General features: G+C 32.2%; 4 protein-coding genes across 6 annotated transcripts; 2 read left to right on the forward strand and 2 right to left on the reverse strand.

The window, feature by feature from the left end:
• Window positions 1-2,831: 2,831 nt before the first annotated feature.
• On the reverse strand, window positions 2,832-5,033 carry LOC105636398 (sm-like protein LSM8). 2 transcript variants are annotated; one of them, XM_012219656.4, is made up of 6 exons: window positions 4,895-5,033; window positions 4,476-4,582; window positions 3,649-3,689; window positions 3,463-3,537; window positions 3,124-3,176; window positions 2,832-3,034 (listed from the first exon to the last, which is right to left on the reverse strand). In XM_012219656.4, exons 2-6 carry the CDS (start codon window positions 4,513-4,515, stop codon window positions 2,944-2,946), a joined length of 300 nt encoding a protein of 99 aa, XP_012075046.1. In that variant the 5' UTR covers window positions 4,516-4,582; window positions 4,895-5,033; the 3' UTR covers window positions 2,832-2,943. The 2 variants fall into 2 exon arrangements, with proteins under 2 accessions (XP_012075046.1, XP_012075047.1); XM_012219657.4 differs by lacking the exon at window positions 4,895-5,033 and adding an exon at window positions 4,669-4,869.
• Window positions 4,991-6,917, forward strand: LOC105636399 (aspartyl/glutamyl-tRNA (Asn/Gln) amidotransferase subunit B). Its single transcript, XM_020680228.2, has 2 exons — window positions 4,991-5,131; window positions 6,522-6,917. Exon 2 carries the CDS (start codon window positions 6,539-6,541, stop codon window positions 6,782-6,784), a length of 246 nt encoding a protein of 81 aa, XP_020535887.1. The 5' UTR covers window positions 4,991-5,131; window positions 6,522-6,538; the 3' UTR covers window positions 6,785-6,917.
• A 1,908-nt stretch (window positions 6,918-8,825) lies between these two features.
• On the forward strand, window positions 8,826-18,058 carry E2F1 (E2F transcription factor 1). 2 transcript variants are annotated; one of them, XM_012219654.4, is made up of 14 exons: window positions 8,826-9,317; window positions 14,544-14,736; window positions 14,962-15,018; window positions 15,160-15,245; window positions 15,318-15,406; window positions 15,551-15,605; window positions 16,059-16,111; window positions 16,201-16,251; window positions 16,354-16,402; window positions 16,518-16,583; window positions 16,667-16,746; window positions 16,876-17,101; window positions 17,360-17,426; window positions 17,517-18,058. In XM_012219654.4, exons 1-14 carry the CDS (start codon window positions 9,123-9,125, stop codon window positions 17,648-17,650), a joined length of 1,401 nt encoding a protein of 466 aa, XP_012075044.1. In that variant the 5' UTR covers window positions 8,826-9,122; the 3' UTR covers window positions 17,651-18,058. The 2 variants fall into 2 exon arrangements, with proteins under 2 accessions (XP_012075044.1, XP_012075045.1); XM_012219655.4 differs by having other exon boundaries at window positions 8,827-9,317; window positions 16,670-16,746.
• On the reverse strand, window positions 18,048-19,167 carry LOC105636396 (FAM210B-like protein). The gene is made up of 3 exons (XM_012219653.4): window positions 18,787-19,167; window positions 18,514-18,699; window positions 18,048-18,430 (listed from the first exon to the last, which is right to left on the reverse strand). Exons 1-3 carry the CDS (start codon window positions 19,015-19,017, stop codon window positions 18,272-18,274), a joined length of 576 nt encoding a protein of 191 aa, XP_012075043.1. The 5' UTR covers window positions 19,018-19,167; the 3' UTR covers window positions 18,048-18,271.
• Between the last annotated feature and the right edge of the window lie 765 nt (window positions 19,168-19,932).

Raw genomic sequence — 19,932 nt, forward strand, 5'->3', positions numbered from 1 at the left:
GGCTGGTTCAACCGGATGATATGGGTGCCTAACACCTTCCCAGTATCGTACCTAACTCCCGAACCCTATTTCTGGTTTAAAATCAATTTAGTCTATTCTTTGGAATCAACTGATTCGAGAATTTTCTCTAAAAAGGGTGGCCGACTCCTAAAATTAAAACTCTTACCAATGTAAGAGATTTTTTTACAATCCATTTTTCAAAAGGATCACCATTTTTGAGGATTAATAAACGGGTTTAATAAAAGAAAACCGCTTTATTGAATAAATTAACCAAGCCCATTTTTATTTTCCTTTTATGGAAAGATCGAAAATAATCGCATCCTCAATATGAATTTATTATTTTTATTATATTAATATTATAAATTTAATCACATTCTAATTAGGAATTTGTTGTATTATATATATATATATATAGTTTTAATTGCATTTGGCTATCAAGAATTTATTGCTTTTTACTATCAAGAATTATTATATCAAGCTTTTGCTAATTTGAAATTACTGAATTTACAATCATATTTTTTTCTTACAATAAGTACCTCTGAGATTTTGAATTTTAATGAGTGATTAAAAATATTATTAAGGATAATTTAGTCTTATTCTAATTAGAAAAATTTTTAATTTTATTGATTGATTAAAATTATATAATAATTTTTAATTATATTAGTTTCCTTAATTAGATCATTTTAATTAATTAACAAATCTTGTTTCATTTTTTTTTTACAAACAGGTTAGCAACGGAATATTTTCCTGTTTCTAAAGTTATAACCTAAATTGCTTTTTATTAACTAACAAATTATGTTTCATTCTTCTTCCTTTGCTGAGGGTTGATAAAGGGTTCTACAAATGGTTTAGCAATGAAATTTTTATCCGTTGCTAAGGTTATAACCAAAATCCATAACTTCTTTTGCATCATTTTCTCTTTTCTTGTTCCTTTTATTTTATATTTTATTAATAAAAGTTCAAATTTTATTTGAATTGTAAGATTAATATTTGTCAAGATAATATCTTTTATTTTTTATTTTTTTAGTTCAAGTATTCGAGGGTAGCAAGGTTGCCATTAGAATTCTAATATTCAAATTGTAATATAATAATAAATCATAATTTTTTTTGCATGTATTTAAATTTCAAATTTTATTTATTAATTGATTAAAGTCATATAATAATTTTTAATTAGATTGGTTAACACTATTCAATTAAACATATTAAACTAGAAAATATAAAAATTGAAAATTGAAAATTTTTTTTATACTGACCCCAAAATAAAAACCAATTATCAAATAAAGTTAAACATGCAATTAAGAAATATGAAGTATATGTCAAATATTTTAACTCAATTGACAAAGAATTATATAAACTTATTTTATATTAATTTAAATTACTAAAAAAATTAAAAATAGTTGAAATAAAACTATTAACATAATAATGAAATGATTTAATAATAAATGGTAAATTGTTATCTATGATTAACTTAGCTATGTTAACTCACTCTTATAATGTACAATTCTAAAAAAATAAAAAAATAATTCAATTAACATAATTAAAAAATTGATACTTATTATTTAAATTTATTATTGTACTTTCAATAGTTGAATATAAGACGAAGGAGTAATAATTTAATTGTGAATAATTTATGAATTATAATATAACTTAATTAGGAATCTTATTAAAATATACTTATAGAAAAACTCAGCATAAAAATTTTATTTTTCTTTAGCTATAGGGTTTGTTGTTAGTTTATGTCAAAGAATTTTCTTTTTATCATTTTATTTCTTAATTTTAAAGATATTATTTTGCTTGAGTTATAATTATTTTTACTTTCCATATCGTTTCAATCATAAAACTTTATTTTTTCATTCCATTTTTTCTTACTATTCATTTATTTTTTCTACATACATATTATAATATCTACAATAAAACAAAAAAACACCTAATTAATATATTCTTTTTTATTTAATAATTTATTATCATTTTTATTATATTATAAAAATAATAAACTATATTTCAAAAAAAAAATAAATAAATAAGTATAACGAGTTTTAATTTGCAAAGCATGTTCTTAGTACTAGTATAACATAAACAAAGAAGAATAAAAAAAAAAAAAAAAAAACAAAGACAACAATCATGAATTTAAAAACTCAAATCAAGTATTATACTTACCGCAAAAATAGAGAATTTTTTTTACTAAAATACCATATTCTCCTTCCTCTCTTCAAACTGCAAATCGTTTGAAAAAAATAAAGTTTCTACGATGAACACATCAAAAAGCCACTCAGCTCCTCTCATCTCGTAATATCTAGGCTATTTGATGGCATTTCTCAAATACTTGAACTGCTTCACTCATAGTTTTTTATTTCTCTCTATGAAAAACTGGCTTTCATGACCAATAATTCTATGAGATCAAGAAGGCAATACACTAAAGCGTCTGAAAAATGCAATCAAAAAGCCAATTTATTTGATTAATTCTTTGAGTTCTTATTGAATGTTTTTGGAAGTTTGCTCTTGTTAAAATGTTGTTTAATGATATAGTGTTTTTGGAAGGTTGCCCTTGGTTAGTTTAAACTAGAAGTATGGATAGTTAATGTCTTTTGCAGACAAATGCTTATTTCATGGAGAATGGAAACTGCAGCGAGTTGATGATTCTTGTCAACAATCAATATTGTCTAATATTTTTGTTTAATGCCAATTAAAATTTAGGGTTTTGAAGAAGTTTTGGAGGAGAGGATTAGATCTTGAAGAAGGTGTAATCAGGGCAATTGTGTCATTTTACACATATTTGACTGTAAATATGGACGGAAGGTAATGCAATATAACGGATGGAAGGTAATGCAGTATAAGGAACTTAAAATTAGTCTATTTTTTAAAAAATAAGGGCAAAATATATATATTTTTTTAACAAAGTTGTAAGATTCTGTACTGTCATCTGCTCTACAATAACATAGTTGATCAATGGATGACAGGCTTCAGAGGATGAGCTCTTACATTTGACAAGTCAAGATGTGAATCAAGCTCCTCATCTAGTTCTCCTACAATACTTCTGTAAGAATCAATCAGAAAATATGAGAAGTCCCATTTTAGGACACATCAAGATTATGAAACACAAACAACAATGAGAAGAGAAATTACATGTTGTCACCCCTTATTATGTACAAACCCAGAACAAGTTGTTGAACACCTTCCTGCAAATCAATGAACCGTCATTCTAATGGTGCAAGTATGTTTTATTTTATATCACCTTCAACTGTTCAAGCTATAGACTTATACTGTAGACTCATAGTAGCTAGAATTATGCCATTCAAAATAGAGAAATTCTACTTGTACAGAACTAGTTAAAATATCTCTACATAATTTAAAGTATGAGTCTATATTGAATTTCATAAGGCAATACCAACAACAATTCACTGCAACAAACACCTAATTTAATCAACCAGATATGTTTTTATGGTAAATGAATCAAAGGATCACCTTAGTGGAGTAAACACGTTCATGAGATTCATCGAGGATGATATTTGTGGCCTGATCAAAGCCTTTCAGGATTCCCTGAATTAGAAACCCCCTTAACAATTAAGATGATACTACAAAAAAATCAAATGGAAATACTTAAGAGATACAAGTCATGCAAATATATAGGGCCAAAAATTTATAACGCACCACTATATTGCGGCCATCATTGGTGATAACTGAAATTGTTTCTGTACAAAAAGGAAAAGGTTACAGGATAACTATGCCAAACAAAAGGAATAGAGCCCCAAAACTAAATAAATCAATGCCATTTAGGGAGGGTGAAGTATAGTCTGAGCTACTTCCTCAGCAAAATTAATGTGAACCATCGAATACATATATATATAAAAGCTTTGATTATTAAACTCCCTCTTTTATTAATATTTTACTATTCTCAAATACAATAGTAAAAAAGCAAAATAGCAAGTTTAGCAAACGAAGCCGAAAAACACCTCAAAAAGTACACTTCCATAACCATAAAAAACTCTGTTCATGAGTGCCTGGGCATCCTTCTATGTTGCCAAACTTGCAATCTGTTTTATCAACTCATTGAGGCCATGCTTACGAGAAAACAACACTATATATATATATATATATATATACTTCTTGTCAAGTAGTAGTAAAAACAATGTCAATCAGAGTTATGCTTTCAATCTGAATTAATCATGCCAGTATTTTTCCATCATATTTTTATTTCATATATTGCTGGTTTACGAATTTATTCTATCATCTTATGAAATTTCAAACTAATTTCTTAATGTTCAACATGCTTTCCAAATAACACAATATTTTACCACACGGCTTTCGAATTGCTTCATGCATCAAAGTTTGAATTTTAGGGATGCTTAAACCTCTATACCTAAATCAGCAAGCAAGGGCTAGTTGAATACAAAGAAAAGGGCATTGTATTTCATTTTGCATTCAGAAACTGGAAAATATAAAAAGCAATAAAAAAAGTTGTTAAAGAATTCACATACGATCTACGAGAGACTCAAGTCCAGGGCCTGTAGATGACATTTTGCAAGCTCTGAATCAGCTGGAGGAGAAGCTCCTGTGTGAGATTGGTTCAACGCAATCAATTTCTCTGGCCAAAAAGAAAAAATGCCATGAGTTCCCAGACGAATCAAGATGGAATATGTAACAATGGCATAGAAATGAACCCCAACAGACCTAAACAACATTCTGGAAGTCATCATCTTCAATTGCTAGCCAAAATCGGTTAAAATGGCAGCTAATGAAAACAATACCCTTGATCTCAATTTACCGAATATGCTTCTTTTTTTTTTTTTTTTTTTTTTTTTTTTTTTTTTTTTTGTAACACCAACGCTATAGTAAACCTCCGGCAACAAAAGTACAGAAAGAAAAGAAAGCAGGGAATTATACGAGTAGAAAGAACCTGTTAGGAAGCGAGAAGGCGAAGGAAGTGCACGGGATGTTTGCAGGAGATAATTAGGTTGACATCAGGCGGCAGCGATTTGAGCTACTGGGGGGTTTATATGCTATTGGATATATTTGTAATTCGGAAGAAAAGCGAGGTTATCTTGGTAAATAAAAATGAGTTTAATATCCTCGAACTTTGCACGCTCAACCTCGCTTCATCTCTGCTGTGCATTCTGCTCCATTCGTCAATAAGGTACGTTTATAGAATTCTGGATTGTGTTTCTTATTTGCGATTTCTGTTATTTAAATTGAGCTTAGCCATTACCCATTACCATTTAGCTATGTTTCCGATTTTCAGTTTGGTTCGGGTTCTTTAGCCTCATTAAACAAATTGAATTTCTGAACTTTTGTTATCATAGTTTGATTCTTTTATTTGGTAGTTTTTAGACTGATTTTTCCTTTCTACGTTAAACTTAATTCTGATCGTGTTTGCTAGATTTGGTTTCTCTGGCTGTCTTTATTCCTTTTTGGCTGCTATTTTGATTCTGGAGTAGTGTAACGCCAGAAATCTTGTTTTGCTGCTGCTGCCAATCTGGGTTCTCAATCTATGGAGTGTGTCTATCATCCCTTTTTCTGTTTGGGGCTTCGCAAATTGTCTTATACAATTATTTGCAAAGGCAAATATTTTTGCAATTTGGTCCTTTTGAATATACAATGGATATATACCTAGCTGCCAACCCTAATGTTGTTAGGGATGGTGAATTAATTTTTTTGCTTTGTATGAATCATATTGTTTTGCTATTCTTTGTTGCTGCAAATCTAATCAAAGGTGATGATATTTTTATCACTAGAGGGCTGTTATGTCTTTGGCTTTGTTTTTTTTTTTTTTTTTCATCATCTGTCTAGCAGATGGCTGCTATCCTGCCTATTGTTTGTGGTAAGAGGTATTTCATAACTTTGCTATATTGTTTTGCTGATTCTATTAGTAATACCTTTCCATGCTTTCAAGAAAATAAAAGCATCGGTGTGACTCCTCTTTCTTTGAGAATAATAACATGTAAGCTTGTCATTTGTTTTTCATTTGAATGGCCTATAGATAATCTCCACATTTCTCTAAGCTTCTTTGTCTATCCATCACATTTTTCATTGTAATTTGTTGCTCTCACTTCTTAGTATCTTCCTTCAGTCTATTTGTTGATTCTATTTGAATGGCCTATAGATAATCTCCCTTGTTTCTTTTTTCTTGTGAGCCCTGTGAAGTGTGAGTTTTATTATGTATATTTCAAGTATCATTGTGTTTCGGTACAATGCATGGAAAAAAAAAAGTTCTCATGATTTTGTGGATCCTCCCTGTCACCAAGATGTTATAGCTGTATTTGAACTTGTAACATTCAACTGGTGCTGATTTTTAATGTTACTACTACCAAATTTTAGCTTTAATATGATTCTGAATATGTTGAATTCTACCATACGCACAAGAGGAACAGTTTCCCAATTGTACATTGAAGATGTGATTCGAGAAATAATGTTAAGATATTGTCAAGGAAATAAGGACCCATGACTATATTTTCTTCGTCTTTGTTTACGCATTCCTTATCATTTACAGCTGTTGCTTTCTTTGTCAATCTCAATTTCTTAAGCAGATTAAGTTCACTTAAACATGGGAAACAAGCCTGTGACTGTAAAGCAAGAAAGAGAGGAGATACTCTTGAAAATTGTGCCTCCAGTGGACCAGGCTTACATTCGTTGGCTTGCCCGAGATCTGGAGATGATTCATGGCTTTATTCCCAGAAATTGTCGTGCAATAAAACCACCGGATCATTATATCGAATACATGCGGTTAAATGGATGGTTAGATGTGGACTTGGATGATCCTGATCTAGCCCATATGTTTCAACGTAAATAATATTTTTCAAGGGAGAAGTTATTGCATAGGAACTTATTTTGATGTCCGAATGAAAGTAATCAAAACTTATTCTTGAACTTCTAATGCATTGCTTGAAATGATTGAATCAGAGCCTATTTGCTTTATGTCTCAATCGAGAGGTATGTGTGCGCTTGGAAGTTACTTATATTTTGGAAAAAAATGTTAACTTTAGTCTCATCATTCATTGGCATGATCCTTACGCATTTGTAACAGATTCTTTCTCTTGATGATAAGCCTTGAATAAGTCAAAATCTAGCAAGAAGAAGCTTCATCACTTCAATCTAACTCATACGCAAGGTGCCTGTCAAATTAGTTTGGATCCAACCTGGCTTTTTTCACCTAAGTGATCACCTTTTCAATCTTCAATGTTGAATAATAAGACTCGACAGGGTGGCTAAGCTGTGACTAGCCCAAACCGGTTGGAAAACCAGGTTCCGGTTAAAAAAATTTAAAAAAAAAAAAAGAAAAAAAGAAAAAGAAAAAGCCGTAAAACAAGGAATTGCAGAGAAACTAATCGGACCGGAAATTGCGCTTGGAATGGAAACCGGCCGCCAAGTCTAAACTGATCGCGATAACCAGAATCGTGTCCGAACAGATCCCAATCTCAATTACCTGTGTTAACGAATTGAAAGTGAATGTAATTCCGTTAAATGTGACAAGTCACAGCAAGCTTTACATGTGCCCAAAGGACAACACAAGCAAAGTGGAAAATTTTGTGTTGGATGCTGTCAAACCCAAAGCCAAATACAAACTTGAAACGGTTGCACTTCAATTTTAATGTTAGGCCTAATTTAGATTGAAAAGGCCCAGCCCACACAAATCAAAAGAGCCGTAGTTTGGTATAAAACAATCAGGAAATGCGCGCCAAACAATCGTCACTCACTTTGTTTATTTATTGATTTAATTTATTTATTTTTATCTTATATGCACTAGTGTACACCCTGGTCCCCATTATGTATTCCATGATCTCTCAACCTCATCACGCCACGTCAGTAAGTCCAAAAAACATAATCACCCTCAAAATATACAAGATTGCAATAATGACAACTTCATTTGATTAAGATAATTATCATACTTTTAACCAATGACTTAAATAACAAATCACATGGCCATATATGTAGGAGTTTTCTTATCATGTGATCATAATAGTGATTAAACCTGATGCCCTTGAATCTACAGGAACAAAGAAAAAAAGTCAATGCCCTTAGATTTAAAATATTTTAAGTTGGCATTCTATATTTTTAAGTCTTTACAATAAAATTTAAGGAAAAAAAAATTACTTGTAGTGTAACTTATATTGTTATTTCCCATAAAATTTTATGTGAATTTTTAAAAATTTCTATATCTATAAAGAAAATGTAAATGCGTATGCAACTCGAACTTCTCTTTCAATATTTAAAAAAAATTTTGAAAAGTTAATAATAATTTATGTGCATATTAAGTCAAATACATATTAGTATATAAGTTATTATATTTTTCATATTTTAGTATCTCCGTTTCAAAATTATAGTCTCGCTTTTTCTTCTAGGTGTCTTAAAATAATGGTCTCATTTATATTTTTTAAATGTTTTTCTTTTCACTTCCCTACAATACTCTTGTATAATAATTTTTGTAAATAATTGATATTAATTGAATTTACGAAATAGTAAAGAAAAAAAATATTAAGATAATTAATTTTGAATTCTTGTATTAATTAAACATTTTATTACGAATTTTTCAAGGTATTATCAATATAAATTTTTAAATGTTTAAAAATATATAGAAAAATAAAAAAAATATAGTTAAACAAATTTAATTAGCTATCTTTAAACTGCGCGAAAAACATTTACGACGGAGACGTATTAATTATGTATCATTTACGACTTAAGGAGGAAATCATTTTTAAATTTTTTAGAGTTCAAAGAGCCAAAACTGTATACAGTTTTAACCTTACACAGGTGGTTAATTTTTTAGTAATTATTTATTTTTCTGATTTTTTTTTTATATTATGATTTATTCTATAAGCGCTTCCCTCCACATCTTATATCCGAACCAAATTCCCTCCTTCCTTCGTCTCTTCCCTCGTTTTCTGCTCACTTCTCTCTCCCGCTTTTTTATTTTTTTGTTATTTATTTTTTCCCTCTCCTCCCAAACCAAACACACGCACAGATCTCTTCCGATTCTCACCCAATTCCACGAATCATTCTCTCGCGATTTCTCACGTCTACTCACTCTGTAGATCCTCTCTATCTTTCTAGCTGAAGCAGCCAAAAACCCTTGAAAGAATTTTCGATTTTTCTACTCTTACAGTTCTTTTTTGTGTGTTCGTTTACCTCTGATGTCAAATTCGCAACCGCCAAATCCATCCACCAGGCAGGCGCAGCAGAGCTCCATGCAAAATACCTTGAAACGGCAGCTCCCTTTTTCTTCTATGAAGCCGCCGTTTTTTCCTCCCGGTGACTATCACCGCTTTGGAAATGAGCCCCGCCGAGTTCCAGATCATGAAGTTGAGGCCATCGTTGTTAAACCTCCCGTAAGTATTTCATTTTAGTATTGCTTGTTTTTTTCTAATGTTTTATTTTTCCATGTGTTTGGGTTTTTCAATTTTGCTTTTTGTATCTTGGAGATCTAGTTGGTTTATGATTTTTATCACTTCCTGGCAGTTTATCCCTCGATATTAACGATTTGATTTGGTTACTGTCAAATAATTGTGGAAATTTAGTTTTTGTTTTTATTTTTTAAGGGGTTTTGATGTGGGTTTCATGAATTAATTTGAACTCTATGCTGTTCAGGCCGTTTCTTGCTGAATTGATATATTTACCTCACTTTCAAGAATTCGGCCTATAAACCTTTTGCTTAAGCGTATGAGAAAGCTTTTCTTTTCTTCCCATTCCTTCTGTTTTTGCTTTGGTTCAGGGGTAAACCAGCTGGTGCTAAGTGTATTAGATGACCCAGGTTCCATTTTGATTATTTATACATTGAAGGGTTAAAGAGACAAAAACATTTTTTTATTTTTTTTTTGTAACACTAGGTTAAATTGTTCAGAATTTGACGAAAGATTGTGCTTTTGTTCCTCTTATTGAATTGTGACCCCTCAATTCTGTTAACTTTTAACTATATCTAAACTTAAAACTACTGCTTTACTATCTTGATTATGTAAGAGAGCTCGGTATCCTGTATGAATGCCAATGACAATGCTGTGTGCGGAGTTTTTCTGATTGAAACTGAAACATCCTAGATAATTGGAGGGAAGCACTGAAGTTGTTACTGGAGTTGAAAAAATGGCAAGTGTTTGATTCTCAACAGTAATCCATCAGTTCCGTTAAATTTGTTGGTTTTGACTTTTTTTTATTTAGATGACACTTTTAGAAAATTATTTTACTCTGACTTTACCCTTGTCTAGATGTCTAGATTAAACTTTGTCTTAATTAAATGAATATTAATTAAATGGGTAAATTAGTCAATTATCCCTATTTTTTCTAAAACTAAGATGATTCAATCATTTTCTTATTTCCTGTGAAAAATCAAAAACCTACAAATTTAACGGAATGTTGGAAGTATTTATTTCTTTGAGACGTGCTTGATCTTTCAGCTATAAGCCTCAGTGGTGCAAAAAAAAAAAAAAAAAAAATTCTAACATCACTTTGAAGACATGTATGTGGTTATGATGCATAAGCTTATGGATTTGAATTGCATATGCTAGTATGATCTTTGGTGGGGCCTGAAATCCAAATTCTAAGCTTGTTTTCCTTTGTACTGGAGATCATAAAAGTTTTCTTTAAATATATAGTTGAAAAACTATATATCATGATAAGGTCATAACAGATGCCTAGGGAGTTGGGACATTTACTGTTGTTAAAGACGGTTATCTCTGCTGTCTTGCCTTAATTGTGAAACTCATTTACCTCCAATCAGGGGTTCGGTGTATACCAAGTCCTCATAATTTTCATGTTTATTTGATGATGCTATCCAGGTTGTCCTTGCCAATCTTTATCGATCCTTTTGGTTTTTCCTTTTTTTCCTTATACTGTTAGCCGAAGTTCTATCCTTGTCCCACTCGACTTTTATCATTAAATGTTCAAGTTCCCTCATGTCCACAGCTCTGTTATTTCTTGGAAATCAGTTAATACTCATGCATTTCTTGGTCTGGTATTAATAACAGAAGGAAAGTGATGTTTTCGTGGAAATGGGGAGTAATACCTAAATTCTCGTTAGCTTGTTTAATGTGTTAGTGATTTAAGTTTTTTTTCTTTCTCAAAGGAGAATGTCATTTTTCTTGTGAGAGATGGATATGGAGGGCGGGAGAGAGTGAGACAAATTTTATATTTGGTTTGCTGCTTAGACCATGAAGAGGAAGTGAAATTACCTGTTTGTGATATCTCTTTTGTATTTTACTTTTCTATTATTTCTATATAAATCTTTCTGCAGGCTGATTTTTAGTTGCTGGCTATCTCAAAGGGGCCTTCCCATTTCTATTAGGGGCGTTCATCTCTTGAAGTTCATAATGTAGCAAATTTTTGAATTTGCAAGTTAGGAAGAAAAAAATGTATTTTGGTTCATGACTTGAAATCATAAATATGTGACAGGAGAATACACATGATTCTCATATGTTACCTGTCAATTCTTGTACTGTATAGCTATGAAGATTCATCTGCAATTTTTATTGGACGATGATATTTTACATTAGAGATAACGCCTTACGGTAATTTTTAGGAAGAAATCCTATTGTATCAACTCAAGCTAACTTGATTGTATAATTTTGGACATCACTGTCTGACCTGGAACTGATATTTATCAAGACACACAACATACTGTATCAAGAATATCATTCTATGTATACGTGATAGAACGGTTATGCATTCAGAGAAATAGTTTTTATCTAGGAATGCAACCATCCATAAACAGTATAGTTGTTGAACCTGGCATTTTCAGCCATAGTATGTGGTAGAGTGCTCCTATTAAGTTCGTGGCATGTTCATAACTGATAGACATATTGCAGAAACTTTGAACCTTGGATGATGACTGTTCAAGAATCAAAACAACTAGAATTGAATTGCTATTTCAGAACTGTGGAAGTAGCATGGGATATGGAATTACACGTCACAAAATGATACATATTAATCAAGTTTATGTTGCATCATGAGGCCACCTGAAGTTGATATATATCGTTGACTTGTGTGGAATATCACTGTAAAGCCTATTTAGGAGAGAATATTGCTTCTTCCTTATTTGTATTTTTCCTATTTAGAGTTAAGATGTTTGTGTATAAATAGGATGTATATAATCTCATTATTCAATATACAGAGATATAAAAGAAAATCCTTTCTCCCATATTCTCTAAAAAATCAACATATATAGTATACTTTCTTCAATTGGCAATTTCTTTTCCACTTTTTGGAAAACTAATTTGCTTTTTGTCATAGTAGTGTTGCCGCTTTGGTTTTGTTCACCACTGAAAGCTACAAAATTTTGTCAAGACCTGGAAAGTTTAGGTCTTTAATATATTGTATTTTGATTATGCCTTGTTCCATAAATGACTTGTTTGGTTTATGCTTTTTTGCCCTTTGCAACAATTTGGGTACACATCACGTCCAATTGTTTGCTAATGTACGTTTTGAATGAAGACGAATCGATCTTGCTGTTAAGTTCATTTCCTCTTTATAACTTACCATCTACAAGAACATGAGATGATGACTCTTTGCTGCATTTTGCTTCTTCCTCCAGGAAGTTGCTTAACAAATAATCATGCCATCATACTTTGAGAAGGATATAGAATGGGTGACCTCTGAGCCATGACATTGCAAAGTATAGTGAAAGCATCAACTAACATGCTCTCCACCTTAGTTATGTTCTCTCCTCTCATTTTCTTATCCCTTTTCTATGTTCTCTTACTGAGGATCTTTCAATGCTCACGAAATTTCGAGTGACTGTTCAAGTACACATTTATTATGTTGAATTTTGAAGGAATATGATCATTATGCCTTGAAATTATTCAAGCTAAGATGATAGGATGATTACTTGTATCTTAGCAATCATGGGTGAAATCTCTTTTGTTCTTGGCCCATAAGCTCGTGTCATTGCAGGCTTGCATGAATAACTTTCAGGAGTTTTTTCATACATTATTGAAGCAGCATGTGTAGCGCAATATATTCAACCATTATTTGGATTACTTTTTCCCAACTCTGTCTATAATGATATTTTTGGCATTTTTTTCCTTTTTTCCCCCTTACTAAGTTTTTGTTTTTTACTAAGTAAGGTTAGCCAGATCAGCTCTCTAAAGTTGTACAAGAGATGCTCAGTGTGTTCCTCATTTAGTAGCAAAATGCCAGGAATTCTTTGTCGCAATAAGATGACACAAGCTAGTCTTTTTTTCTGAATAGCTTACAAGGGTTGTTACCATTGTACTGTGCTTATTTGAGAGGGGAAAAAATTTGGATTGCTTTGAACAGATTGCTCGCATTGATAGTATATTATGGGTATAGGATGATTATAGATCTGCTTGTAATTACTAAGATTAAGTCTCCTGTTTGAGCAAGATTGTTGTGGAGGTTAGCAATCATTGGTACTTGGGAAAAGTATGGGATATTGTAAAGAGTATGGGATATTGTACTGGTACCACTTCTGGTTTATTGTTGTTATTGCGTTATACTGGTTCTACTGGGTCCACTTGTCACTCATTAAAGCAATTTATGCTAAAAGAGTAAAGGGTAACTATGGTTGTTTGTTTGTCGAGAAAATTTCCTTTTCAAATTTATCAGATGTGTCTTTGTCTTCTCCAATCAAATGCTTAACATTACTTCTGCTGAATATATATAAGCATATATATTTTCTCTCTCTCACCCACACACACACATGTATGTACTTATCATTTTTTATTTATAGTGTATTATTTAGAGTTACATGTTGAACGGCAGGTTTTAAGATGACGTTCATCAAAAGAGAGCTTAAGATGTCTGGTTGGATGGTTTCCTTTGTAGAAAGTTGGCAACTTTGATTCAGAATGCTGAACTTCTGTACTTTTTTAGAAGCCCTTCAAAGTTGTGTATTACTTGTTTTTACCTTTTTCTTGGATTAGTTTTCAAGGTGTATTTATCACAAAAAATCTGTGAATTGTTATTAATAACAGCAATATTACTATTATTAAGTAAGTTTTTTATAATCGAAAGAATATGAATTGTATTTGCAGCTACCTATGATTTTCTTCGTCGTCAACCATTTCCGCTGACTCAAGCATAGTTTCTTTCCCCAAGCCAACCAATTAGCTCAGGCTAAGAGTGGATAGTTTATGACTAGTTAGCTGTTTCCACAGACATCCAGATTACTTCTATTATGATATCAACTTTGTTCTCATAATTTCTTAATTATCCCCAACACCCTCCCAACCCCCACAGGGAAAAAACAAAAAGAAGAAGAAAGAAAGAAACAGAGAGTTTAGTGCCTTGAAGTGCTTTGTCGTTTTAGTTTTTTTTTTTTTTTTTTTTTTTTTTTAAGCTTACAAGAATCTGGGAGACTCTATGCATTCACTTTGTGAATTTTCTCATTTAACAAGTTGAGATAACTAGCATCTTTTACATTAGACTGGTTCTTTAAGATGTACTCAGATGCACATGCAAACAAGAACTTTTGAAGTTGATGCACATGTGTGTTCATTATGGTTTAAGCATGGCTGGATTTCTTACATTACTCTATTAACTTATGATTATATGATATGCATATGTTATTAATTGTAGTCTCAAAAAAATTAAATTGTTTTTGTCAGCCATTAAAGCGGAAGAGTGATGCAACAGAACATGAAGCTGAATCTAGTGAGTGGAATACTGGTCCTGGATTCACAGAAGTAGTTACCAGTCCTCTCCAAACACCTGTATCTGGAAAAGGGGGAAAGGTACCCAAAACTTCAAGGCTTTCAAAGAGCAGTAAATCTGGACCTCAGAATGCTGCATCAAGTCTTGGTTAGTATCACTTAGTAAAATTTTAGAAGTGTTGTCCTGTACTTGTGGTAATGGTCTATTCTATTGGTGAATGATTATTTCAGTCTGGAGTATCATCTTAGTTGGTATGATGTTCAAGTTCTTCCTGATTTATGGAAACACTCTCCCATACCATTACTGAAACTCTTGCTGAAAAATGAAATCAAAGTTGATGCATGTAATAAGAATAGTTTTGCAAATTGGCAGGTTCTCCAGCAAATAATCTTACACCAACTGGTCCCTGCCGTTATGATAGCTCCTTAGGTAAACATTCATTCTTTATGCCTTGTGCATTTATTTTGAAGCAGATTTGTTATACAATTATGATTTCTGTTTGAAATAGGTTTTCTGGAATAGAGTTAATTGTATCTTAGAAATTAAGCATATTGTTGGATTCTGATTTAGGTCTCTTGACAAAAAAGTTCATCAATTTGATCAAACATGCTGAAGATGGTATTCTTGATCTTAATAAAGCTGCTGACACTTTAGAGGTGATATTTGTTTCCATCCAGTCCTACCTGCAAGTTGAAGTTATAGGATTCTAAAGTTTTCTGCCTCCACAGGTGCAAAAGCGGCGGATATATGACATAACTAATGTTCTAGAAGGAATTGGTCTTATAGAAAAGAAGCTCAAGAACAGAATTCAGTGGAAGTATGGGCTTAACTCTGCTAATCCTTTTCTTTTTCACTTCTTTTTTCTGCATTAGATCTCAATTTCTATCTAAAATTAGTTATTATGAGTTGTTGTTAATTAATTTTGTACTTGATAAGTAACTGACTGAATGATTAATATCAGGGGACTTGATGTCTCAAGGCCAGGAGAAGCAGATGATAATGTTGCTAGTTTGCAGGTATGTGTTATTTGACAACTTGCTTCTTGGTATGTGTGTGTACTTGACATTTATATATGTTCTCGTATTTCTTTTCATTTTATTTTTTGTGGTTGAAATATTTCCAGAAAAAACTCAGCAGGAATTATAGTTCCATTCTGGATTATAAGTTCTTTTATCATGGAAAACCAATTTTAATTTTTCTTGATGCAAGACTGTAGCATAAATTTTACTGTTTGAAATGCGACCCTCAGAGTTTGCTGTTAAATGTGCCTATTCGATTGTGTTAGGGTCCCTCTTGTCATTGGCCATCGTGTCATTAATGAATTAAATTTAAATCTACAAATATTTAGAGTGGCCGAGTTGAATAGCATTCGCTATGCCATGTTGAAAAATGGTGATAATATTCTATTGATAACAAGAAGCATTAAAGTTTTCCCTTCCCTTTTTTATCAATGAATTTTTCTCTTGCAGGCAGAAGTTGAAAACCTTAACCTTCAGGAACGCAGATTAGATGAACAAATAAGGTTGTATAATCTTTCCTTCTGCTTATGCAACCCTCTTATGTATTTATTTACAACTTTTGATTTGTGCTGATGGTTCAAAAACATTGCAGAGAGATGCAAGAACGATTAAGGGATCTCAGTGAAGATGAAAATAATCAAAAGTAAAATTTTCTCCTGTTGTTTCCACCAAAATTAATTTGCTTACACTACAGTTATTGTTTTAACTGATGAAATCAGCCGATCCTGTGTTTTGAACATCTTAGGTGGCTTTTTGTCACTGAGGAAGACATCAAGAGCTTACCCTCTCTCCAGGTTGGTTCCTTTTCTTGCTTCATCATCATGAGTTTTTGACTTGATGATAGGATTATTCTTGCGTTTTCAAATACAATTTCTCCTTGTTAATAATTAAGTATATTGTTTTTAATAGAACGAAACATTAATAGCAATTAAAGCTCCACATGGAACCACTCTGGAAGTCCCAGATCCTGATGAGGTACTCCCAAATGCAGTCAATCAAGGAAAATTTACGGATTATTTTTGTTCATGCATACTCCTCATAGGCTTTCCTTTCTGCAGCAGGCTGTTGACTACCCTCAGAGGAGATACAGGATAGTTCTTAGAAGTACGATGGGTCCCATAGATGTTTATCTTGTTAGGTACTGTTACTTCTTTGTTTGTTTTATCTAGCTGATGAGACTAAACCTCCAGATTAATGGAATGGTCATGTATAATGAATTTATAAATAATTTTCCTGATCTCCATCTCTCTGTCTCCTGTTATCTTAGTCAATTTGAGGAGAAATTTGAAGAGATTCAAGGTGTTGAGCCACCTCCAAACTATCCATCAAGTTCAGGATTTAATGAAAATATGGACACTACAATGATCCCAGGAGAGAGTAGAGGAAAGGAGATTGAAATGCAAGGACAAGATTCTAATAGAATGTGCTCAGATCTCACCACCTCTCAGGACTTTGTGAGTGGGCTTATGAAGATTGTTCCTTCAGAAGTAGATGTAAGTTTGTTTTGTTATTTGATCTCATGTCTTTCATGTATGCAATTTTTAATGTCTTATGTTCCTTGAACATGTCAAGAAATCTTACAAGGATGAGCATATGTTCTGATTCTGAATGATCGTCTCAATAATAGACAAATAAGTCTAAAGAATAGATGAGCACTAAGTCAGTGGGAGAATAGTTCATGATTCAATGGCAAGGTATTTTCTGTTTTGGAAAATCTTTAAATTGAGCATTCTTATTTTGTTTCTTTGCAGAGTGATGCAGATTACTGGCTTCTTTCAGATGCTGATGTTAGCATCACAGACATGTGGCGAACTGAACGTATCCTTAAAATATTACTCTGTTTACATAAATGTTGTGCTAACTTCATATGCTGAGGATTAATTTCTGAATTCCCTGACTCAACTATAGCTGGAGTTGAGTGGAATGAGTTTGGTACACTTCAAGATGACTATGGCATGGCAAATGTCAGCACACCTCAGCCCCAAACTCCACCACTGAATCCAGCGGAAGTGCCTCCAAATGCTAATACTACTGCAGGCTAATATGTAAAAATGTGTATGAGTAGAGACGGATAACAGGGGCTTTTTATTTTCTTTTTGTCGAGACTCGAGAAGATATGATGCCTAAGCATCTCCTGAGCATTATGAATGCTCTGAAGGTCGGATTGGTGGTTCCTGGGAGTTGCATCATAAATGTTCCTTTCAAGTCCCTCAGAGGAACTAACTGAAAAATAGGAAGTAGCTCGTGCATTGTACAGCTTGGTCAAGTAAGATATGCAAATCCATGTAACCCTGGAAGATACCAGGTCAATAATGTAATTTTTGTGCTCATCCTTGTATACTACTGCAATTTCAGCTTTGTTATACTCTCAGTACCTTGGCTTGGCATGTGGTCAGTCTGTAAAATGATGTAAGATATAGAATTATGTGATAGCAAATATTTGATCTCAATCATGATGTGAAGTGTGTCATTTATCAGAAATTATGATATTGCAACCTTCCTCAAGCTTCAACTCTTGAATTGCAAACAAAGGGCATTAAATGGCTTGGCTCAGTTCAAGTTTTCCAAATCAAAAGTAGATTTTACAAATAAAATACTTACATTCTCTAAAAAAAAAAAAAATAGAAAAAAAAAAAAAAAAAAAAAAGTAACTTGAAGGTGAGTTACTTGTCTTGATCAACTTTCTTTCCAATCCAAGAAGCAACAACGGGAGTGAGAGCTACAGTTGGAGGAAACCTAATTGGAGATGCAGCCTTATGCGCAGCATACGCCAAAGCAAAGGTCCCAACTTTCTCCCCAGCCTCGTCAGTTGAAATTCCCACCTGAAAACCGTTAATTAATGATAAATTACTGGTTTGCTATGTGCAGAAGATAGAAATTAATTAAAATTAAAACTCAGCCTGACCTTTTGCAGCAAAGCTTGGACATCAATGCCTGCGCTAATGAGTGCATAACAGAGAGAAAAGGAGATTAAGGAGAGAGTAATTGATGTGGCCAGGTATGCTCCTCCATATTTTGCTAGCAGCTCCTTTGCTTGCTCACCCTTTGATTTCTTTTCCTCTCCATCTTGTTCCTCTTTTGTGCTGAATATCTTCATCCTCGTGATATTATATAAAATTATCAATTTCTCCAATTAGGAAACATAATCAAAAGCAAATATTTTTAGAAAATTGGATACCTTCCACAGACCAGCTTCCAGACCATACTTTTTGGCAATTTCTTCAGCTGAAGAAGAAGATGATGATTGTGGATTTTTCCTCTCTTCTGTTTTCTCTTTAATGGCTCTCGCCTTGAAGCTTCTGAAACTAGATTTGCGTGCTTCAACAGAACCAAAACAGCACTTGTTCAAGTTTTTGTTGCTCGAGAAAGCAGCACAAAAGAAAGGAGAGAAATGTACGGTTGTTGCCATTGATATTAATTAGCAAAATAGGTACTGTCTATGCCTAAACATACATCTTCCCAATTATCAATTTTTAACTTGGAAAGGAACAGTTTTATCTTTAAAACCAAGCAACAAAGTTCATGAAATGAAAGGAAAAGAAATAGGACTTCTATGACAATAATAACCTCACAACTCTTAATTACGCTTATCCTGCCAACTACACATTTCATTCCTCATTGAATAGCTAATTTATTTTGTTGTATCCAAAAAAAGTACACATTATTTTTGCTAATATATTGTATCTTGTGGCATGGAGAAGCTCAGCAAATTGATCAACTTTAAGGGTCATTTTGGTCATTTTATCTTTCTAAGCCATTTGGAAACCTATGGTCGAGTAAATTGCCAAGTAGCAACATGAGCGAAGAGACACATTCGCGTGGCGGATAACTTTTGACCGCAAACCAAATGGAGTACAAAAGGACCAAATTACTTGTATAGCCTTATAGGTATAATTTTGTAGAGGCAAATTAAGCACTTTATTTCGTTTAGAACCGTATTATATCAAGCAATAATGCGTCGTTTACTCAAAAATTAACTTTTTATACAATGTTCCTTTTAAACTTGCATTAAAAAATCTGGAAGCCAATTATTAAAAAAAAAAATAATGTTTTAATATTTTTAACTAATAAAAAATTTGTTTTTTAAAATACTAATAAAAATATTTTTTAAAAAATAAAATTTCTAAAAATATTTAATATTTTTAACTAATAAATTTTATAAATTAATTTTATTTTTTATAAAAATTTGGCTATTTAGGTAAAATCATGTATTTTTCAAGTTCAAGTGGTAAGATAAGCATTATTTCCCTTATCTAAAATAAAAATTTATTCATGATATATAGTAATTTTTCTTCTTTTATATTTCTATAAAATTATGGTTAAC

Source organism: Jatropha curcas, chromosome 1, assembly GCF_041381405.1.
Source record: "Jatropha curcas cultivar XTBG-Jc1 chromosome 1, XTBG_Jcur_1.0, whole genome shotgun sequence".
Lineage (NCBI taxonomy): Eukaryota > Viridiplantae > Streptophyta > Magnoliopsida > Malpighiales > Euphorbiaceae > Jatropha > Jatropha curcas.